Below are 22,678 nucleotides of genomic sequence, written 5' to 3' on the forward strand. Positions count from 1 at the left end.
AATCTATACATATAATAAATCTGTAGAAAAGTAATTTTTGTACATTGAAGAAATTGACAAAAAAAATAGCCAGCATGTTAAAGGATAACTAACAGAACCCATTTCCATCATTTTTGACATTTTTGTCTGTTTGTCTGTTTATCTGTTTGTTTGTTCGCGATTCACGCAAAATCTACGAATTAAATGCAGACAATGCTTATATACAAAAACTCTACGTAACTTGGGGTATTACTTAGTTTTTGTTTCATCGAAATTGATTCACTCTATCAAAAGATATGATTAATTTTGTGAATTCAAGATGTAAAATATTACGACACGCAATCTATTTGTCAAAACTGTACATTTGAATGTTGTACTTATATTAGTTGATCGGCCTATTATTAATCTTTACACAGAAAATCACACCTTTATATGTAACTTCGGAAGAAAAAAAGAATGAAAATTTTGTTTAGCCAAGGTTAAAGTAGCTCCATCTGTGGTAAATAAAATACATCATCAATTTGTCAAAGGAGCGAGGTGGTAAATGACAATATTACCATACATTCTTTATAGAGGATTATTATTTCAACAGATGGAGTTGTGTATTTTCCGTAATTCACCATATTTTAACACGAAGTGTAATTTTTCGATAGACATTTCAACAGTGTTTGTCAGTTTGCCGTGCCACATCAAAATCCAACTATAATTATTACCTCGATGAAAGGAAAATTAATAGTTCTCGGCCAAATTTAAAACGGTGCCATCTAAATTATTTTTTGAACATTATGTCAAAAATGATGACTTTAGTGGAACAATTACTTATCATTTAAAGTTACAGATGGAGTTCATATCAGGATTTTTTCATAAACATAGTTTAGCTTATCTTCCACTAATGTGGCCTTAAAACAAATTACTTTGAGTGAGTAGTATTAAGTAGACCTTAATTATTTTTTCTGATGCAAAATATGTAAACTTAATCCTAGAAGAAATGAGGATCTATCTCTCGCAGGCGCTGCTAAGCGTGAGGTAGGTAATGTAGGATTCTGTAGCTTTAAAAACAAGCCCAGATACAAAGTGTAGATAAGAAATGGGAGCTTTCTCGATTTAATACCATACACACGTCAAATGCTTTATGCGTCTGAAAACGTACAAATTACGCGCCGCATACCAGAGACAAGTTTACTTTCAACTTCTGATCGCAAATACACTGTTCACGATTACGAACAGTCTCAGTAAAACCCGAGCCAAGTCTAAAAAAACACCTTTTATATAAAACTACGTTTGATGTCATTTAATCACAAAGACAGAATTGTTCTCTGTTGCAAATCCTATCCACCTATATCCTATCCTAATCCAGAATGCATTGCAGGTGTGCATTGCACAAAAACCAATGGTATCCTATTCGAGAAGTCAAAAGACTTGACCTGCTAACGTCAGCTTCTGCGCTAAGCAAGTGTTCTTAATAGTACCATCAGAATTACATTCATCGTTGAATGAGGTGATTAAATTTTCAGAAACCACAATAACAGTAGGAGCCAAAGCGTATGATCGCTTCATAGAGCTCTGATTGGCCCCAGGTGACCAAGTCAGGTCTGATTTGTTTGTTCATCAGATCTTTGAAAGTGTTTCGGTGGATACTTACTGTCGTCCTGTTTACGTGTGACACAAAATATGGTATATAAACGTCTTCCGCAAGAGCGAAATTTTCCCGGTGTGCGGTAGTGACGCACAATATACAACACTTATGTTTCTTTTGATTTGCTGGCTCCACCAAGAAATGACAAATTGCGAGCGTACATTTTGAAAATCATGGCAAAACTGCAGGTTTCAAGTACGAACACATGAAGTGGACTCTCACAGATACGTACATTTTGCCTATTCGTGAACTAATGCAAACATTTCGGTGGAGTCCCGGCTTAGGCCTCCCCCACATTAGGCGTGCGCGATCCTCGGGCGTGAGAGTAGCGCGGGCGCCGCGCGTGCGTCGCGAGCGCGTTGCGTGAGCGTCGCGTTTTGCTGCCCTGCTTCATTTACAGCGCGCTCGCGGCGCGCACGCGCCGCTCTCCTTGACGTTTAACTGCTAAGGCGTTTAGCGGGCGGCGCGGCGGGGATAGCGGGCGAAGGGGTAAGAACGCAACTCGAGCGCCGCGTGCACGCCGCGAGCGCGTCGCTTGCACTCTTCACACATGCCGCAGGGCAGCAAAACGCGACGTTCACGCAGCGCGCTCGCGACGCCCGCGCTACTCACACGCCCGAGGATCGCGCACGCCTAATGTGGGGTCAGCCTTACCATAGTGAGTAAGTGAAACTATCCAACCCTATGCGCCTGCTGATGATGATGACTCATTTTATCATCCATCCAGCTATTCCCCAACTATGTTGGTGTTGGCTTCCAGTCACCGAATCTGTTTGAGTACCAATATTTTGCTTGGAGCGACTACCTATCTACCTATCTTCAATCCAGTCAACTACACAAGACGATATCCATGGTAAGACTGACAGACTTTCTGGCTTCTGATTAGTCGCAGCAGCTGCAGAAAATGTACAAATGACAGCTTTGGCAGACTCAAAGCATATAGACATAGATTATAGCTGTTTCCTGTGAAAATTACTTACGCACCATACGTAATAATTTTCCAAATTGGCTGACTAGATCCAGAGATATTCACAACGTCACAAACTTGACTTCTTTTGTTTAGATAATGGACATCCACAACACAACCTTGATCAATGAATCTATGCGACTGCTAAGTGCTAATCCTAATTATACTGTCACGTGAAAGAATGCACCTACGGGATAAGTAGTATTTTGACTATTCTATATTGCCCACGCAGACGAAGTTGCGGGCAACAGCTAGTACGTAATAATTTTCCAAATTGGCTGACTAGATCCAGAGATATTCACAACGTCACAAACTTGACTTCTTTTGTTTAGATAATGGACATCCACAACACAACCTTGATCAATGAATCTATGCGACTGCTAAGTGCTAATCCTAATTATACTGTCACGTGAAAGAATGCACCTACGGGATAAGTAGTATTTTGACTATTCTATATTGCCCACGCAGACGAAGTTGCGGGCAACAGCTAGTTAGATTAATAAAAACGATAAGCAAGTCAGTATTAATTAACGAAACATAACGTTCCGAGACCGCACCTTAGCCGTCACATTAGTCACACATTACGAACGATTCTCGATTTAAATCGATACAGTTTATCGATCTACTTTCGATTTCATTACGATTATTTCGGGGCCGCACATTTATAATTATTATGAGTACAACACGAGGCGGTGTAAAAGTTACCTCAATGACAGAGTGTGGGTGTTGTCATATGAATTCATTTGTAGTACTGTAAACAGTTAAAACTACCACGTACTTACTTGTAAATAAAACAGTAACAAGTAACTTTCCACGTTTAAAAGTTCAGTATCTTATCAACATTTTACCCATGTTTTGCCAGTAGTTAATCTCGAAACATTAAAAGCGTATCTTGAGATACAAATCTACATTTACTCTTGGAGTACTCACACACATTTACTTGGCTTTTAATTTTATAGCAAAAATTTTTTCGGATATTTTTTTGTCAGTTAACAAATTGGCACCACTACTTAAATTACACTATTAAAATATTCTCATATAAAAACAAATAGTCCGTCTGTACTAAGACCCTGTTTCAGTATTTTACATTGAAAGTTATGCTTAATTACATATCACACTCATTTGTCAAACTGACAGTCCGAATGACACATCTATTTCATGTCGCACTTTTACATAACGCGGATTATTCGCGGCTCCAAGGCTTGTTTATTTTAATGTCCATTACTTCAATACAAATTAAATTTATTAATTTAAGTAATAGTGAAGGTTGGCCGACATGCTGTTGAGTAATTTAACGAGATTACCAATAAGCTTGGAGTGATTTATCTGAGAACAGTCACGATGTTAGCGAGTGACGGATTAATTGAGATACGAGTGCTAATTACTTTGAGAACAAGTGTAGTTGAATGTGTAGTTTGCCAAAAATACTTGTACAAAATTAATCTTTTTATTTTAGTGGCAGCTATCAGGTAGATATCCAAAAGTGAAAAGATGGAAAGGATTTGAGCGCGAACGGTCTAACAGCGTTGGCGAAGTTTTATGATTTCATGCATAGTTTTTGACTTTCGAATATAGGATAATAGTCCAATGTTAGACATTAGGTTCCTTCTTAGTGGCACACTTTCAAACATTAAAATCCTATTTATTGTATAACTTTTGAATAAACGCCTCTAGTTATAGGAAAGCATGATCATTGATTTTTATGCACGCAGTTGGTGATATAGAGGATTAAACTTAGTTACTTTTGACACATTTTCCATGTAATAGCCAAACCCAAGATACACTTAATGATAGGACTGCTATATTACATCGGCTTTCAAAACGATTCTCAAACAATTTTGGCGCAAGAGCGAATCACACAGGAGAACTTTTTAGCAAGGATGTCAAACTCTGCTACTTACATTCTTGATCCCGTTAATTGGCTGATTATGTATATAGATCATTGATCCGCAGTTAACGATCGATATAGATCACGGCTGATAAGCGCCAACTAACAACGAACAAGTTACCTTAAGTAGTGCTCGTAATAAGCTCGGCTATAAATCACTGGCTGCGGCTAACTGATATACTTGAACCAGTTTATGAGGGAGCTAGTGGATGTATACTAACCCCATATAATGGGTTTAGTAACTTTGAAATGGGACTCATGGCTCAGACAGCCTTTGAAGAACAATCAAAGGTTTTCATTCCAAATAGACAAGTGACAGCTTCTTATAAAACGGTCCAAAAAGTTAAGTATTGTCATAGGAAAAAAATTGCCAGATTGACTTATGCCATATTTTGCCCAAGTGTGCGAAGTTCCCTTAGAACGAAGGCGAAACTACGAGATATAGATAGTATATTTTTTAATACCGGACCTTTAGTTAAATAAAACTGCTTTGGGGTTAGCAGTTTTCGGCCTAACCTAAAGATACAGTGTGCTCGTTCTGCGTGAATCGGATTGTCAATAATCAAAAAAATTTGGGTAGCTGTGTGTAACTAAAATATCAAGACGACCAACACCTTAGCTTTCCCGTGACCACGGATAAACCGAAACGTCGGGATTGAACAATAGGTATTAATATAACCGCGATAAAATCCGTAAAAGTAGTTTTATTTAAATGTCTAATATTCGCGTAAGTGTCAGAAATCTTAACATTTATTTTCACAAATGTAGAGATTTGGTAAGATTAGCTGTACCTAGGTTCTGTGTTTCAGTGTCAATCTTCATTTGTTTCGTTTAAATTCATGTCATTGCAAAACTTAATTGTTATGTGTGTGTATGTGAGCGTGTATATAATCGTCAGAATTTACATTTAATAATACATATGAAGAGTTATTGGGCCTGCCTTAGTTAATAGGCTTGGTTATCCACCGGACAGACGGTAAGTGAACACTAAATTATAATTATACTACTACGAGTTCTCGATCGGTGAGGTGAGTTCGAGATAGTTCAAAAATAGGTGGCAACTGGTATCGAGCATAGAGACCAAGGTACCAGTGGTTAGGGCTTTAGAGACTGAAACCCTCTCACAATATGCACCTTTTCAAGGAGTACAGCCTTCTGAATCAGTCCTTATAATCTTAGGCCATGCCAATTCGCACTACTTCGTGATCAGAGGAAAGAGTAATTTGGTGAAATCTCAACAGCTCATTCAAGATAATACACTCAATCCTAACGGGGCTTCGGGATTGTTGATCGAAAGAGTTATTACATGCCTTGCACATAAAGGACTTTAAAAGGAACATGGTGGGTTCTATTTCCCATACTCTTATAACGTAGATCTTCTTTTTACGACACCTTTTAACGAGATACTTTCAAACCAACGTGACATTAGAATGAGAACCGCTAGTACCTCACAGGTCTACCTCAGTAATTTAGACTGATCTATCAGGACAGCGAGATTGGCCAACTATTTCTCTATGTAAACACTGCAGAGTTTTATCATAAGTCTGCGGCCTGTCGGCTATATATCAGCGCTCATTTACATCTGTCTGTATGTATGTGTAGTAAGTGTTTTATGTTGGTTAAGCCAAGTGGGAGTTGTTGAGCCTACTTTTTTGACGTCAATTTGGGTTTGGAGCCCTGAATTCAGCTCCTTTTAAACTTTTTAATGGCGTTTTGCTTAGGATACAGCTTATTACGTATATAACAGTGTACACAACTGAAAAAGTGTACACCATTTTCTTTTAAGATGGGGTCTTAAGAGCTTGATGTAGGTTTTTTATTACTTACTGATTTGGGGAATAAGACGGAACTTTCATAGTTTATCAGGTTTTCAATGGGATCAACGATAGAAGATAATATTTGTAGGTGTACCTATACAATGCAGATATACAAGGATTTAAAAGTGTTATGTATTATTATATCAACATAAAAAATTTACATATTGAGTTTTATCCTCCTTTCTACTGACTTACGCAAACGATACCTTTCAATACCCAAATCAAAACCACCCAATTCTTTCGCAATAATTCTTAGAAAAAAAATCCGTCACTCTGATTGGTCGTTACAATTTCATCTAGTCGCACTACACACAACTTGCGCTACGCTTGTGACCAATAGTATCATAAATGTGAACGCAAGGTCGACATATGTGAAGGGATAGCAATTGTCTCTAGTAATTGTCTGCATGACGTCATCAGGCACCTTCTAGGCTTTGTGAAGGCAACGTATGTAGATCGTGGGCCATGGTGGAAGGTCAGGATCCTAGGTATTATAGCCTGTAAGTCATATGTCAAGTTTATTATGAACATTCAATGTCATAAAGGCTTGTTGAGCACTTTGTGGCTGAAATATAATGAAGTTGAAGTAGGTTGATTAGGATATATATGGGAGAAATTATTTTCAGATTTTGGGGTGATTTCAACAATGTAAGTACCTATTTTAAAACTGATATCAAGCAGCCATTTGAATCCTTTTGTCTGTGAGAGGAGGCCTCTAAACTGCAGTGGGACGATAAAAAAGGCAGAATGAGGCTGACATTAACTGAGGACTAAAATTCTGCTTTGTAGAAGGCAAGCTGGCAAATCGAGTAGTGGAAACAAGAATTCATATCTTATGTGCAAAAGTGCAGCGTTTAAAATCTGAGGTTAAAGTATATCATGTAGGCAGTTGACCTGCCCTGTCAGCTGTCGACCTATGATTGGTCAATTAATTACGCGCGGTCACTCCATTGGCTGCAATCACTAGGAGGGAGCTAGCCATCACCAGTGAAGGTTGAATGACGTTTATGTACAACTATAGATAAGATTTAACGTTTAGTCTTAGATTCTGTGGGCATTACAACTTTGTTAGACTATGTAGGGTATCCATAATTTTCGCTTTTAAATCCGGGACCATTGCACAGTTCCATTTTCAGTATTCCCGGCCAGAGATACCTTACGTTCTTTCTTAGGCTCTATACTATCTGTGTGCCAAACATTTAAATCAGTACATTAGATTTGTCATAAAATTGTGACAGATAGACGGAAAAAGTTACGTACTTTCGCATTTTTTATGTTTGTAGGTAAAGTACCAAAGGGATCAGTATAGTGCCAAAGTTAGATAGACATTATCTCCACGAAAAATACTGGTTCTGGTAAATCCTGGCTGATATGTAGTATATGGTTAATCTAGCCATGCCTATATCCAGTCGCAGTGCCTCACATATCGCGATAAACCTGAAGGTTTCTCACTATCATAAGTCTTCAGAGAATGTACAATGTGCATACATACATACATAGGTTATACCTACATGGATTTACGTAAGCTTTGGTCTGTTTGGATACGTTTGCAAGTAAAACCCCTACATTTATTAAAATGAAAATAAGATTTCGAGGACTGTTTTTTTTGCGATTTCCGATTAATAAGTTTGATTGACTGTCAGCCAATTATCGCATCAATTTATTCTACCTACAATACTACTTCAATACGTCCGGAGATCGTACCTGGCATTAATCACTAATTTCCCGATTCCGGGCTTCTGTCTAAAGCTTCTAAAACTTAGAAACTCGAGACCGTGGACAACAATCGGCCTGTAAGACTAGGTACACCACAAGCCAGTCTAATATAAACGCATCAAAAAAATATTCGCAATTCTTCACGCTTACGAGTATGTCTTCAGGGCATATTACTCAAGCAGTAGCCGGCAGCCGACAGCAGCTGTGAGCTGATGAAGTATTGCACCTGATACCATCGCCCACTTTCCAAAGCAATTACTGTTCCGACTTGTGCGTGCCCGCGGCGTTGCTTGTGCGTTGGGCTTTGTAATTCAATGTGGTGTTTGGATGGGTTTTTGACGTAATGGTGCAAAGGCTAAGAGGGATTTTAGAGTAGGATGAAGGGAGTTTTGGTTTTCTTTCTTTAATATTTTCATGACCATCGATATATTTAAGTTTTATTGACCCTGTGGCTGTTATTTAGCCACGGGCCCCTTCTTCTAAACTTCGCTTATACTGGTATGTCTTCAGGGCATATTACTCAGGCAGTGAGTGCAGCAGTAGCTGGCAGCCGACAGCAACCGACTAGTGAGTGCCCGCGGCGTTGCTTGTGTTTTAGATTACAATAATGAAGAGTTTTTGGGTGAGGATTTTTTTGCGGAATGGAGCAAAGAATGTATGCCGGAGCGCAGATATACATGAGACACAGATAAAAGTAGTTATCCCCTTCCTTGTGAGAAAGGAGAGTTGTGCCCATCAGTGGGATAGTAATATGGCTGATGAAGATGGTGCAATGGCCAAGAGATTCGTATTACTTAAAGCTAGATGAAAAAAAAAATGTCTAGTTTGTCTTGATAGTTTATAAATAGTTTATAAATAAGATGGAGTGTTCGGTTTTTCTTCAATGTTTTCAGACGTCGTTTAGCTTTTGTAAAATGTTTTTCTTGTATAAGTAAAAGCAGCTGAAATTCCTCCTTATGTTTAACATGGGTTGTGTTAATTTTGCAGCTATCTTTATTTCAGTTTTTTCTTTTTTAGTGTCTTTGAACAAACTTTGTAAGCACAAATAAAAGTTCTCCTTTTACATAACAAACAGACAATTTATCTACATTACTACACACACGCGGTGCGCAGGCGCGGCGGCCATTTGTCAAAATAGCCATTCATATGATAATGACGTATGCTGATCGATGACATTGCGCAAGTGATCCAGTTCATTACGTTTTTGTGTTGCAATAGTTTTTGTTGAAGGTTTGCGGGTATTGGGGATGATAGACTGCCTACTTTTTACTACCTAATCATTAAGGTAAACGCGGGTGAAGTCGTCATGCCCCAATAGTCGTCAATTAATCTAAAAACTTTTATTTATTATTTCTACTGAACTTAAAATGGCCCGGTTTATATGTCAACATATTGTTGATAATATATTGCACAATTGAAATTACAATACGGGGTTTTAACATTCATGGCGTCTGAGATATGTTATTCGAAAAGTGTGTGCCCTAAGAAAATAGTTTTTTCATGAAGTTCAGCTGTCAAAAGTGAAACTCAGCACGTGGTTTTGTGCTTTGATTTACATAACTCCAGTGGGGTCTGTGGTATGTTTCTTTGTTTAATTAGATAGTTAAGTTTATTTGCTAACGATGTAATATGCAATTTTCAATACTTTTAACATAGAAGATGTATTTTTTTAATGTGACATCTATTGGTACTTTAAAACTCCTATTTGACCCAAAACCCGTCAATTTTAGAATTATTATGACGACTACTGGGACGTGCTCAAAAGTTGCACCTAAACTCGTCATAATGAGGATATTTTGTGTTTTACAGTACAAAATGCGAATAAATAGCTAATATCGGGATTTTTACAAAATTGTTATCTCTCTAGAACAAACATATTTAAGGTTTAGACTACATTTGTTGATAAAACTGCGTTTCTTTAAAGCTTTTTCTTAGGGGTACATTTTACTCTCCTGGTTCTAGATGCACGTACACAGTCCTGTTATTCGATTCAATTAATATGTTTCTTAATGGTTAAATCCCCTGTTTCCTATAAGTATGCATTTTCTACGAGTGTTTTTTTTAGGTATATATTGGCCGCTGTAGGCCTCCGCCATTCGATTAAGGACACACGATACATATCTACCGCTTTGGGTACAACTACCACTAGCCTTTGTTTCTACTACGCTTGGATTACAATTTGTGGCAAGCAAAAATTGACTGTTCTTACACTATGCTTTTTGTTTGAAATAACTGCATGTCGTCACGCGTATTGTACCGCGTCTCCCTAACTTGCTTTAATAGCGTCTGTATAAAAATTATGTCATTCAACTAGTTTTGACGCAAAAAATATTAAAATCAGTTTTAAAACTAAGATGACATAGCTTCCATCGCTGTCACTGCTTTGCTTGTCGTATTCGATATTAATGGGTAAAGAGTAATCTTATAGTTATCGGCACGAATCTTGAGCTCTGTCTGTCTGAAAACTAATACAGTGCATCAAAAAATTGTTCCTCATCGCTGTCACTGGGTAATGTACCCAAAAGGCTGGCAGAATTGCCACGTTGGATGGCAATGCTCAACCTCTGTGCGAAATAAAAGCCAGCCTTTGGGTCCCGTGAAGTGTCAACCAGGCGCTGGGAAATATCCTTGGCAAGAAGGCGGGCTCTTGGACCCCACGGCCCAAGAGTTTCAACCCCAAACGGCTTGAACATGTACTTGAATATAAGGTTACTATATTTGCGCCGCTTGAAGTTCTCTGCTTGTGCAGCGGCGGGGCCAGCACAACATGCAGTTCCGGGATGGGAGAGTTCCGGGAGATGGCGCAAGAGTGTCGATGCATGTCGCGTCCCACACTAAAGTCCTACCCAACTTCCACGGAAATAGCGACATGCCGTCTGGTCTCTTGCCATTGTCGCGTACCAAGCCATTTGGTTCGAGTACGGCTGGTACGCCGACGGCAACAAGAGCGTGACGGATCACGTCGTTGATGTTAGCATGTCGTGGTATGCGGCCGGCACTGCGGCTGCACGACTTTCCAAGCATTTAAAGCCTCGGTCAGACATGGCACCTCAAAATTGACCAGCGTGGTGGTCTCACAGACTTTCATATTTACAAAAATAATAAAGGGGGAAATATTAAAACTAAGTATCAAAAAATTCATCCGCATCGCTGTCAGCGGGGATCGTGCCCAAAAGGCTGGCTGCATTGCCACGCTGGATGGCAATGCATATCCTTTGGCCGAAGTATAGGCCAGCCTTTTGGTCACGAGTGGACTCCACATTTTCATGTCATTTATGCTGGCGTGTCGTGCCATGTGACCAGCACTTTTGCCACAGGAAAGACCATGGTGCCCAAGGCAGTCCACAGATTCGCCACACTGACAGCGATGCGGAGCCCCAGTGGGAGCGCCGAGGCGTAGGCATGTAGCGAGCCGGAATGTTGTGTCACTCAGCATGGTCCCAACGCTGGGTGACGGCAGTGCGTGAAGCCATAGCCTGACTCCCACTCTCCCACAGCCAGTAGCACGCTCAGCAGTATTGACAGATGTTTCAATTAGTCTCGTCAATCTGCAGAGCGGCTCGTCCCACTGTCTCTGGGAAGCCGGGTTGTCAGGGAAGGCTGTATTTGGGTAAGCCACTTTCCAGGCGTTCATACCATGCACCTCAGAATCGACCAGTGAAGGGGCTAAAATTTTGCTGGTCAACTCCTTAGTGCCGCAGACCGAGGATAGGAACGCCGGTAGACTTAAACTGGAAATTTTGCGGACGCCGAGGCCACCGAATCTGATCGGAAGGGTGGCTTCGCGCCCGTGTCGACGGCGCGCGTTGTTCCACGCGCTCCTCAAAGAGATGTCAGCAACCCCAGCGGGGCCCAGCAGGGCCAAGGCCTGCCAGGGCTGCGGGTTGTTCGAAAGAGATACCGCGGCCCTGGTACATAAAATGCCTATGACGGAACACGACGGTTTTTAGTCAGTAAGAGTCTGACACTCCCTCACCGCTGCTAACCCACAGCGGGAGGGGTCATTTAATGATTTTTGACGTCGTTAAAAAAAAAAGGGTGGCTTGAAGCCACGCTCGGTCGTCCAAGGCCAAATTAAAAAGAGATGAAGGATAGTACGGATAATTTGGTCAATTCTGTCTAAAAGATGTGGCTGCTTCCATAAGGGAGAGGAGCGAAGGTTGTATATAAATTTTGGGAAAACACAATATTGGTTTTCCAATTTAAATATTTTAATAGTAATAATTTTACTCGTGCTACATATGCACATGACTGCATGGTTATATGATTGATTACGAAATATAACATATATTTTATAGACTTATTTTGTGATTCCCAGCGTTTGATAGATAGGAATATAAATTAAAATGTAATATAATATAATCTATTTTATTGAATACTTGCTCTTGTAACAGATTATGACCTGCTATTCTAAATAGGGATTTGGTTTTCTATCTATCTACCTAATGTTTCAAAGGCACAAGTATGCTTAACAAATCAAGCACAACAAAAATGTACATAACTTGAACTTTATGTTCAAGAGCAGAGAGTTCACATTAGCATTAAAAGTTGACGAGTACTGGGAATATTTGACGAGTATCCGTACAAATCAGACGACTATTGGTACAAATCGCCCTTTTTTTACTTTTGCCTTAATAAGTACATAAACCCATGAAAATGATTAAAAAAACATTAATTACTTAGAATAACGAATAAATACTCTATCACGTCATGCAAAAATTTTCATTTTATATTGAATATTTAACACACAGTAACGCTTCAAAGTCGGTGATTTCCGAAATCCGACGAGTATTGGTACGTTTACCTTACATTGAATCGGATTTTAACGAGCTTATAAAGCTATGTATTCACTTGTAACTATGTATGTAAGAAAATCTCGAAATCTAATTGCACCCACTTCCCGGTCTTCGATTACGATGAATTTTTAACACGCTCTGAGTTCTGATGACAATACATGACTAGCGTGGTTTTTTTTAGTTTTTTTACACCAATAATTTTATTTTCTAGGAATCTCATTGGTCTAATGGTCCTAAACTTTAAGCATAGGTATCACATTTCCAACACTAATTCTTCCATCCGCTAGAATAAAAAAAGGTAAGGACAAATTAAGACTGGTTGAACAAGGGAATCAAAGCTTATGTAGGTACCTACATTATATTCTCATGAAAATACTCTTATATTGCTACACAAATGAAGTCATTTAGTAAGTACCTAGTCGATAGACTTGCAACACGGTAAATTGAGGCAATTTATCTAATTGTTAACTACAAACATTGTAAGTGGTGAAACCTGCAATAACTTAGTAGAGCTAACATTTACTTAGTTCAGTACTCGGGAACGAGATCTTTGAGGCTATAAATTATTGAATTTAATTTAATCATCAGATGATGAAGACGACTAACTAAGTATGTCCCGTAGGTGCACCCGTGTCTTGAATCCGAGTAAGTGTATATTCCTTATTACGAAATCAGAGGAGTACCTACACAGTATATCTAGACACACGGCAGTGTGTCCGCCAAGTTCGAGCAAAAAAGGCGACACACCGGCCGTGGGTTATATTACACGAACCATTTCGGGCCAAATTCGACCCCCCTGTAACTCAAAATCTATTTTATTTACGCATATCAAATTTCTAGTATCTGTTGAGACCCCCTCACTTATCTAAAATACAAAATTTCATTAATATACCTATTGTAGGTCTTGAGATATTGACGTCAGAAAATCGCTATTTTTACTATACACTGATTCACTGATTCACTTATTCACTTATTCACTTATTCACTGACTCACTCATCAAAAACCTAGACCACTTCCAATGGTCGTATTGACTTGAAATTTGGCATGGAGGTAGGTCTTTATGTCAAGGTAAAGGGAAAAATCTGAAAATGGCCAAGTGTGAGTCGGTTTCAAAATAATGAAGGTGTTTTATACCCGGTGTAAATTAATACCCCTAAGGAACTAAAACGAACTAAATGTATCTATATTTATATAATATATCTTCGAATGGTACAAAGGTTTGTATTTAGTCAAAGTAAAGTAAAAATCTGAAAACGGCCAAGTGTGAATCACTTTCGAAAATAACGAATGTGTAACTTTGATCCACGAACATAATATATGATAACATGTCATGTCAGTCAGTTGGTAAATCTAGTCATAGTTAATCTAGTTCATTTCTTTGTAAGAAACATAGTGCATATTAAAAAATCTAAAAGATAGTATAAATGAGACATTTCTTTAACTAACTTCATCATAAGAAAAAAATAAAATAAACAACCTTACAAAAATAAATGAAATCCCACCCAAAACAAAAATGTGAAAGACTGCCAAGTTCGATAATATGGGAATGCTTCGCCTATAAAAGAAGTGAGATCTGAATAAGTACCAAGTTCCATACACATACCTCAGTTAAAAATAGTTACTTTTTAATGATGATTACTTGGCAAGTTTTAATAGAAAATTAAATACTTGATTCATTGCGTTTAGTAGGTTTATAACAAGGTGTATGAAAACTTGCCAAGTAACATCATTAAAAAGTAACTATTTTTAACTGAGGTATGTGTATGGAACTTGGTACTTATTCAGATCTCACTTCTTTTATAGGCGAAGCATTCCCATATTATCGAACTTGGCAGTCTTTCACATTTTTGTTTTGGGTGGGTTTTATGATTACCAACTTTTATCAAAAAGCGAAAGGGAAACTGTAACAACTGTTTGTTGACGCCAGCTATTATTGCGAAAAATTAATAAAACAAACTTGATTTCAAGATTGTTATGATAAAATTAACACATTTGTTATTACGTGAAAGTAATGGCGGAATATTTTGTAAATCTTAATCACACTAGGTTAGAAATATAAAACCAATTAAACTTTGCAGTTAACAAACTTAGTGAACACTCTTAATGAGACGATAAAAGGTTGCAATTCCAATAAAAAACACTTTCATGACAGCAAATAAACAGTTTGATTACCAAACTTAATATTACAGTTGTGAAAAAAAAAAACATAAATAACTTTTATTGCAAGGATGTAGAGATTATAATCGCATGTATATCGTGTTATAAAGAAGCAATATATAAAATTGTTTTTATTAAAAGCACAGAATTACGAAAAAACCAGATGGGGCTATTGAAATAAAATTTTATGACGCATTCATGTAACAAGTACATTTGTGTAATGTTTCTGTGTTAGTGTGAGTGTGGGGCCACAGAGACGCGATTAAGTATAGAATTTGTGTTTTTCATTTGACTAACAATAACCTATGAAAGAAATTGACACCGTTTAACACCGTTTTAAGTTAATAGTCTCAATATATGCATAATATAATTACATAGCAATATTTTATTGATCCTTAAATAAACGATTTACAAAGTAAACTGTGTATGTATGCTTATGTAAGGTGAACTTGACTCGTCTCACGGAAGCCTGCGGTCAAATGTTTGATGTCTTGCGGTTATTTGCTTAAAAAATGCCACACCTGGCATTGACATTATAAACACAACATATAATTATGTAGTAGTAGGTAAAGTATTTACTTTTGTAGGGACTCAAGCGGCGTACTAAAAAAACACTTTAGAAAATATCACGAAAAGCTTTCCTCTTGCCACTGCAAGCCCTATTCCCTTAGACTACCCACACACTGCAGACGAAACAGTCGGCCGACGGTTGGCAATTTTTTTAAAGAAAATTCGGTTTTCTTTTTAAAAATCTATGGAGCTACCATTACATATCTTTCTACTGATTTATGAGCATAAACAAACAGTCTACTAAAAGTTTGAACTGTGAGGGTACTCTAAGCCAGATATTCAGTCACACATTTACACAGAGACTTGAATAATAAATAAACTATTTAAAATCGCTGATTTGATAGCTCAACAGTGGATCCTCGATCGTCGCTCGGAGCTTTCAAACTCGCGAGCTTTAAGGTCACGACGCGTGCGTGCAAAATCTGCACAATTTCGTACTTTAACGAGCTTTTAATTCGTGTGTAATGATCTCACGGACTTGTGGTAGACGAATCACAGAAGTTTAACTACGGGAATGACATGGTATATAGATATCATGTAAATAAAAAGATATAGAGAGTTAAGAGATAATGGTGCGTCCGCTGGAAGAAATGTAGACATAAGTCTAACATGTGCACAATATTTTTTCATATTTCTCCTTCTGAATTAATTATTGACAAATCAGTCAAGAATTATTCTATTTATGGCCTTGAAAAGGTAACTTTTCAAGCTACTTATTTCACTGTAGATATCAAGAACTGAATTTTGTTGAATACATGCGTGTATTCTTTTAGTTACAAAATAAAAGTAGGCCTTCTGCACAAACCCATTGTAGTGATGTGACCTTGCGCGAAATACGATACGATGAGCAAAATCGAAAGCTAAGGTATAATGGTGTTGGGTAAGTTTAATGGTGTTAGCTCACTTGAACTCAATGCTGACCGGCTGCCTTAATTCGATTATTAGTGGCGAGAATATCCGCACACTGACGACAAAACTGTCGGCCAACAGTTGACCTAATGTTTGGTAATATTTTTTTAAAGAATACCTTTAGTCCTGTCAAAGTTTCAAGTCGGTCTGATACCGGCTAAATACCTGATCTTTTAATGTGTTCACTACCATTCATCTTTATACTGTTTTATGTGCCCAAACAAACTATCGGCCGACTAAAAGTTTACAGTGTGTGGGAACTCTTAATTCAATTATTAGAGGCAAAGGTTCTTCTTTTATTTATGTACTTGTTATTTTTTACCAATCATTGAAAGTATCGACTTGATTGAGTACAACTCTTGAGTAACTAAAAAAAAATCTTATATAATTTGGATGTTAGATGTTAGAGCGTCTGACTAGTATTTTTATTTGGAATTAATTATGCTCTTTTCTTGTATTAAGTAATAGAAAAAATTGAGAATAGGAAGCTTGACTTGAGTCATAGATGCTTGAACTTTTGAGAATACACGCTAATGTCAGTTTACTTATATTTTGCTGTTCCCAATATTTGATCGATAACAATCGATATAAAAATATAGGAAAATAAATATGTATAACTGATGCTTTACCAACTAGCAAACTTATCTTTTTCACTGTATTTATCCACGTAATATATAAGTAGGTACGCATATGGTTATGTAAATACTTAAATAAAAAATATATCCTAGAAACTTACCTCATCCTGAAAGGTCCTATGCAAGCTCTCCTTGGTATACTTCTGGTCACCTTGCTTCAGTATAGCAGAACATTGCTTCAGAAGAGCCAATCTCATCCGTTCCTTAGCACATTCCACCTCCATGATAGATGGCCGGTGCCCCGTCCGAGGCACTCCGAGGCAATTGCCCTCGTATTGCCCATTCTTGACCATAAGTTGCCCGTTCTTGCCATTGTCTTCATATTGCCCATTATTGACCATAAGTTGCCCGTTCTTGCCATTGTCTTCGGACTTTCTATCCAAATCTATGGTTTCGAAGTCAGTGATGATCTCTGGCGGTTGGCCGTTGGATGCCATGTCTGTTTGTTAGTGAGTCTGTGGCATTTTTTTGTATCACATTATTATGTCACTGTTTTGGTTTTTTCACTTTTTTTTTTGAGTAATTTGTTAATGGTTTGTGATGTGATTAATCTTTAGTGTTGATGAGGAAAATGAGTTATTGTAGCACTTTTGTAGTGGCAAAAGTCCTTCTATAGTACAAGAAAAAAATATTTTTTAGAGAATGTGAAGAACACAATAATTGTTTTGAATTATCTTTATTTATGTTAACAATATACGTATGCAGTTATGCAAGTCGGGGTCTGCATGCATCCGGCTGCATCTCCCTTCACTTTGACTCGAAAACATACTATTAAATGTTATCTTATAGCAAACCCAATTAATACTTGTCTGCTTAATTAATTACGAGAATTTATCTAGGTATACCAATATTATAAAGGAAGTGTCTTTGGTTGGTTCTACTGAATCGATTAAATAGATAATTCTTTTACCAATAGAAAGCAAAAATTAATGTTCAATATTACATAAATTATTTTTTCAACACTTGAATCCGAAAATTGTTATTTTAATCATCAAATTTAAAATGTTGTAAAAAGTTGTCAAGTTAGTCACCCATCCAAAAAAAAAACCGCGACAACGGCAGCTTGACTTCACATACCCGGAGGGCTTAGCCATCAAACTAAGCCTTAATTAACATAGCCTTCATTACATGAACACCTGTTCTTCTATGTAACATTTTAATTCGCAACAATCGATTAATCTTAGCTGCGAAATCGATATAAGTGTATCGAGTGACTCGATTGTCCGATTCATTGGTACTGTCAGCGACAAAAGTAGCTGAACAAATTAACATTTTTAAAAGTGCTTAAAATCTTAACGGGATATAATTTCTTAACTATTATTAGTTTTAGACAGTAGGTAAAGACATTAGTTTTAAGTATAAATATATTATCAGTAATTAAGGCACATTTATTGCTTTGGATTAACCTGTAATATGTGTATATAAAGCCATAATGTACTTAACATCCTAAACTTAAAAATAAATACATAAATAATCTGATAAGTTGCAACGACGAGGTGATTAGCAGTTTTATATCTTTTGATATACTTTTGAAGCTGACTGTACAATCGTCTCGTGATTGATACATTGCCGAGCGAGCGGGTACTGTGGGCAGACGGACTAATTGAATTTATTCTGTTGGTTTTACGTTGGTAGTTCCGTAGGTCGAATTAAATTAAGGTTGGGCCAATTGGTCTGGAGTTTTACGATATAATTGTATTACACAGATTGCTGAAGGGAAAATATCACAACGTACTCAGGTTGTTTTCAAAGACCACGAGTAAGGGGTAAACCGATTAGTTCCTGAAGAACATAGGTACCTAAGTTTATTACCTATTATCTATGCCAAAATCAAAATTGTGGAAATCGTACATTGATTAGGTAGTTAATAAGTGATATCCTAATAGGTAAAATGAAAAAAGATTTTACTTTTAGCAGCAACGAATACTTAAACCTGAAAGTTTTTATATGGTCAGACTTAAAAAGCCACGATAGTACCCATCGAACTCTTTTTAAAATCTGTAACAAATCACAATGTATTAAGTCAGCTGCGGAACCCTAATCAAGCAAGTCGTCAGAGCAATAAATTTGAATTAATCAAGTTTGCGAATTTAGTGAAAGTTTCGCCACTCCCTACGGTTTATACATTTTTTATCATGTTCTAGATATTTTTGATATTTCCGTTTGTTAAAGTGATCTACATAATAATAACATTACATGTTACGAAATATATTATGTGGTTTTATCCTAATATTAATTTTTAAGATATCGTCAGATCGTTGGCACATTGCTGACTTTTCTCTCCACAGCTTTATTTTTTTAACCTGAACTGAACTATTTACGCTACCATATCAATGTAGCCGATCTCGTATTTATCTCTGTTATAAATCTGTATCGACAGTTTATAATTTTAGAATTGATTAAATCTATATAAATACTAAAAAGTGTTAATTTATGAATTTAAATCTCAGTTGTGTCATACAAAATAATTTTGAGAATATTATACTTAATGAATTGTGTTTTATTTGAAACTTTAGGCAGACATGACATTTGTGTAGGTTCCTGCCCATCTACCAAAGTTACATTAAAAAATGAATAGCAAAAACAAAGAAAACCCATCAATAGCAACACAAACAAAACTGTACATTTTTGAAATTAAGGTCTGAAAAAAAAAAAATAAACGTAAATTATGTATCCCAGAATATTCTATCGATACTTATCGATAACCTTTACCCCATCACTATAGTTCGGCCGTTCAGAGAATGCGTTCCTGACACCTATCAGTTAGTCACGACTAGTGATGGGCACAACATAACACTGAGTTCGTTACCGTTCCTTCAAAATGAACCGCCGCATTATTTTAAGATTATTTTCGTTTTAAATTGGCGGAATCATTTGTTTTATATTTTAGTTATTTAAGTGGAAACCAAAAAAAGGTAATATTCATATAATAAAATTGTTTTATTTATTCTTTGTTACAAGTACATTGAATTGAATGTGCGAACAGAATATTAATCAGACTCCGATTTGCTTGAGGAGGTGGTGTCTTCATCATCATCTTCGCCTACATGTATAATTATATTATTATCAATAACAGAATCAATCCTGATATCTCGGTCTAACAAAAGCCGGGTAATCAAATAAAAACAGATCGAAAACACTTGAAAAACGTGGTCTATGCGCACGAAACGACAACGGACGACTGTTTTAGCGTCACAAAATGGCGGCCCATAACGCCATTTGGGGTTACCATTTTTAATCTAAGTATAAAAATGCGGTTTGGTCATAGTTTTATTTTTATATTTCATAAACGTTATAATTAAGTCTTATAGTCCATTATTTTCCAATTCTTAAAAAGAAAATCAAAACGTATTATTTTATATTATAACTGTATAAGAACAGATTACGATACTTGCCTGTTATTTTTAGCACAGCACTACAAAATATAAACCGCTGACATAACCTTGTAATAGCGCAGTATAGATTTAGAAAAATATTGTTTACCAAGTTATTTGACACTCAGTTTGGCACAAAATTATAACATTCATTGATTATTGATATAATAATGTTGTTTTAATGCTCCTCAATTGTTAAAACGGTAAACAACCAGCAAAAATATTTTTATCGTAACTGCAACGCCATTGCAAAGTTACGTCGTCAGTTCAATCGCGACGTGTCAGGAACGCATTCTCTGAATGGCCGAACTATAGTCACCAGTTCGCGCCATTGAGTTTCGCGCGCTTGACAGAAGCTTTGGCGCGTAATTTGTCAGCCATGTTTGTCACTCTGACAGTTGAGGAGGCAGAACTCATTAATTGATTTGCCTAAGCCTCACGCTTGCTTACTCTAATGCGATGAATAGAGAAAGCGTAAATAACTGGTAGATATTGTAGGTAGGCAAGTTTTTTTCCTCATTTAGTTTAGTTGCAAAGTTTGAAGCTTAAAGTCCAGTGATAAAGTTCAGTTGACAAATCAAACTATCAAAATCAAAAGTCATTTATTCAAATTAGGCTGTCAAAACAGCACTTTTCGAACGTCAGAAATCTAAAAAAGACAGCCCCCAAAGCGCCCACCCTTCACCACTTCCTAAGTGTTTTTGCTGGGAAGAAGAAGTGGCGCAACAAACTCCCCAGCAACACATGTCATTTCGCTACTACTAGGGATGTCTTTGGCTTTCTAATGTCTTAGCCTTGCAATTTCCTCAGTGTGACCTGCATGTATGTAAGATTGTTTGTTGCAATTATCTCACTGAACTGATTTTAATGTACTTTCAGCATAGCATATGTCAGACTTAGCAGAAGTAATTTGGATTTTTTATACTTTTTTGTTGAGTTGATGATCACTCAGTCAAAAAAAGACGATATTGTCTTAAAAATATATCCATATATCACTTTTAATAGTAGTTATTATATGTACAACCATTAAAAGGTATGAATAATTAATGATATTTGTCGATAATCATTATCGAAGTTCCAGGTGCTTTATGATATCTCGTTATGCTAATTGAGTTCAAATGGTCATAAACTATGGTCAGATGGCACCGTGACCTTAACCATAGATTGGGATCTATATGTTTAATCTGTTATTTCAGTTAGATAATACTAGTATAAATATAAAATTTTGTCGAACTTTTTAATCGACTTAAAAAAGGGGTTCCCAGTTCGACATGTACATATGTTTACCTCACGTTTGGCTGAACCGATTTTGGTCCAGTTTGCAGATCATTTATCTGACTAGTGAGAAGGTTTAGGTTGACATATTATTGAAGTCGGTTTAATTCTTTTGTATAAAAATTTTATCATGCATGCATGACTGACAGCTAAAATGCCAACAATTATAAAAAAAAACTCTCTACACCGGTTCTGTATTAAAGTTCGAAGATTAAAAGTATCCAATTAATCATTCAATGAAAAATCGCAATCATTTGTTAAATAATTGATAACATAAATTCACGTCAAATGATCATCAACTTGAAACATCAATACAATACTTTAAACACACTTACACAAATCAATCAATCAAGCATCAAAGCAACCGATAAACGTTTAGAAAAACAAGTTAAACAACGGTTAACTAAATGATGGTTCAACCTGTCTATCTAACAGCAAATAGTGTAAAAAAAATATATATATTGTGTTATGCTAATTTGACACCTTAAGCTGGCTTAAATTAGAATCCAAACTGGTTTGACAAATTGAATTGATGATTTAACTTACCTGTCTAAAAATAGGGATTTAGCCGGACGTTCGAACCTTACCGTGTTGTTTGCGAAAACCGGTTAGAATTAATAAATAAAATATTTCAATAAAATTTAAATAAATTAAAAAACTCAAAAGTTCAGAATAATTTTGGTTCAACAGCCACATCTCCACACTTTTGTTTTATTTGACTGTATTTTTTTTATAATTAATTTCGGATTAATTGTTATAGTAACTTTTATTTGACCTATGAATTGCTCTGGAGGTGAGCAACATCAATCAATAACCGTAACTACATATTTATTAAATGATCAATGATGTCAGCTTTATTACCAACTTGAAAGACCAAGTCAAATGCTGTCAGGTAGATTTGGGAAAACTAAAAGTAACGCTAGTTGCATGAAGAAAGTACTAGTAGTAGAGACAGAGA

The 22,678-nt window shown here is 36.6% G+C and overlaps 1 protein-coding gene across 2 annotated transcripts in view; it reads right to left on the reverse strand.

Moving 5' to 3' along the window:
• Positions 1-22,678, reverse strand: part of LOC124642364 (NADPH oxidase 5) — a 62,370-nt gene that overhangs the window by 38,639 nt on the left and 1,053 nt on the right. Inside the window, exon 2 of one of the 2 annotated variants that reach the window (XM_047180760.1) lies at positions 17,173-17,681. In XM_047180760.1, the coding sequence (XP_047036716.1) occupies positions 17,173-17,508 (336 nt within the window). In that variant the 5' untranslated portion in view covers positions 17,509-17,681. Of the gene's footprint in view, positions 1-17,172; positions 17,734-22,678 lie in introns of those variants that run through there. The other variant, XM_047180761.1, reaches the window with a different exon arrangement.

The sequence above is a fragment of the Helicoverpa zea genome, chromosome 24 (assembly GCF_022581195.2).
Source record: "Helicoverpa zea isolate HzStark_Cry1AcR chromosome 24, ilHelZeax1.1, whole genome shotgun sequence".
Classification (NCBI taxonomy): Eukaryota; Metazoa; Arthropoda; class Insecta; order Lepidoptera; family Noctuidae; genus Helicoverpa; species Helicoverpa zea.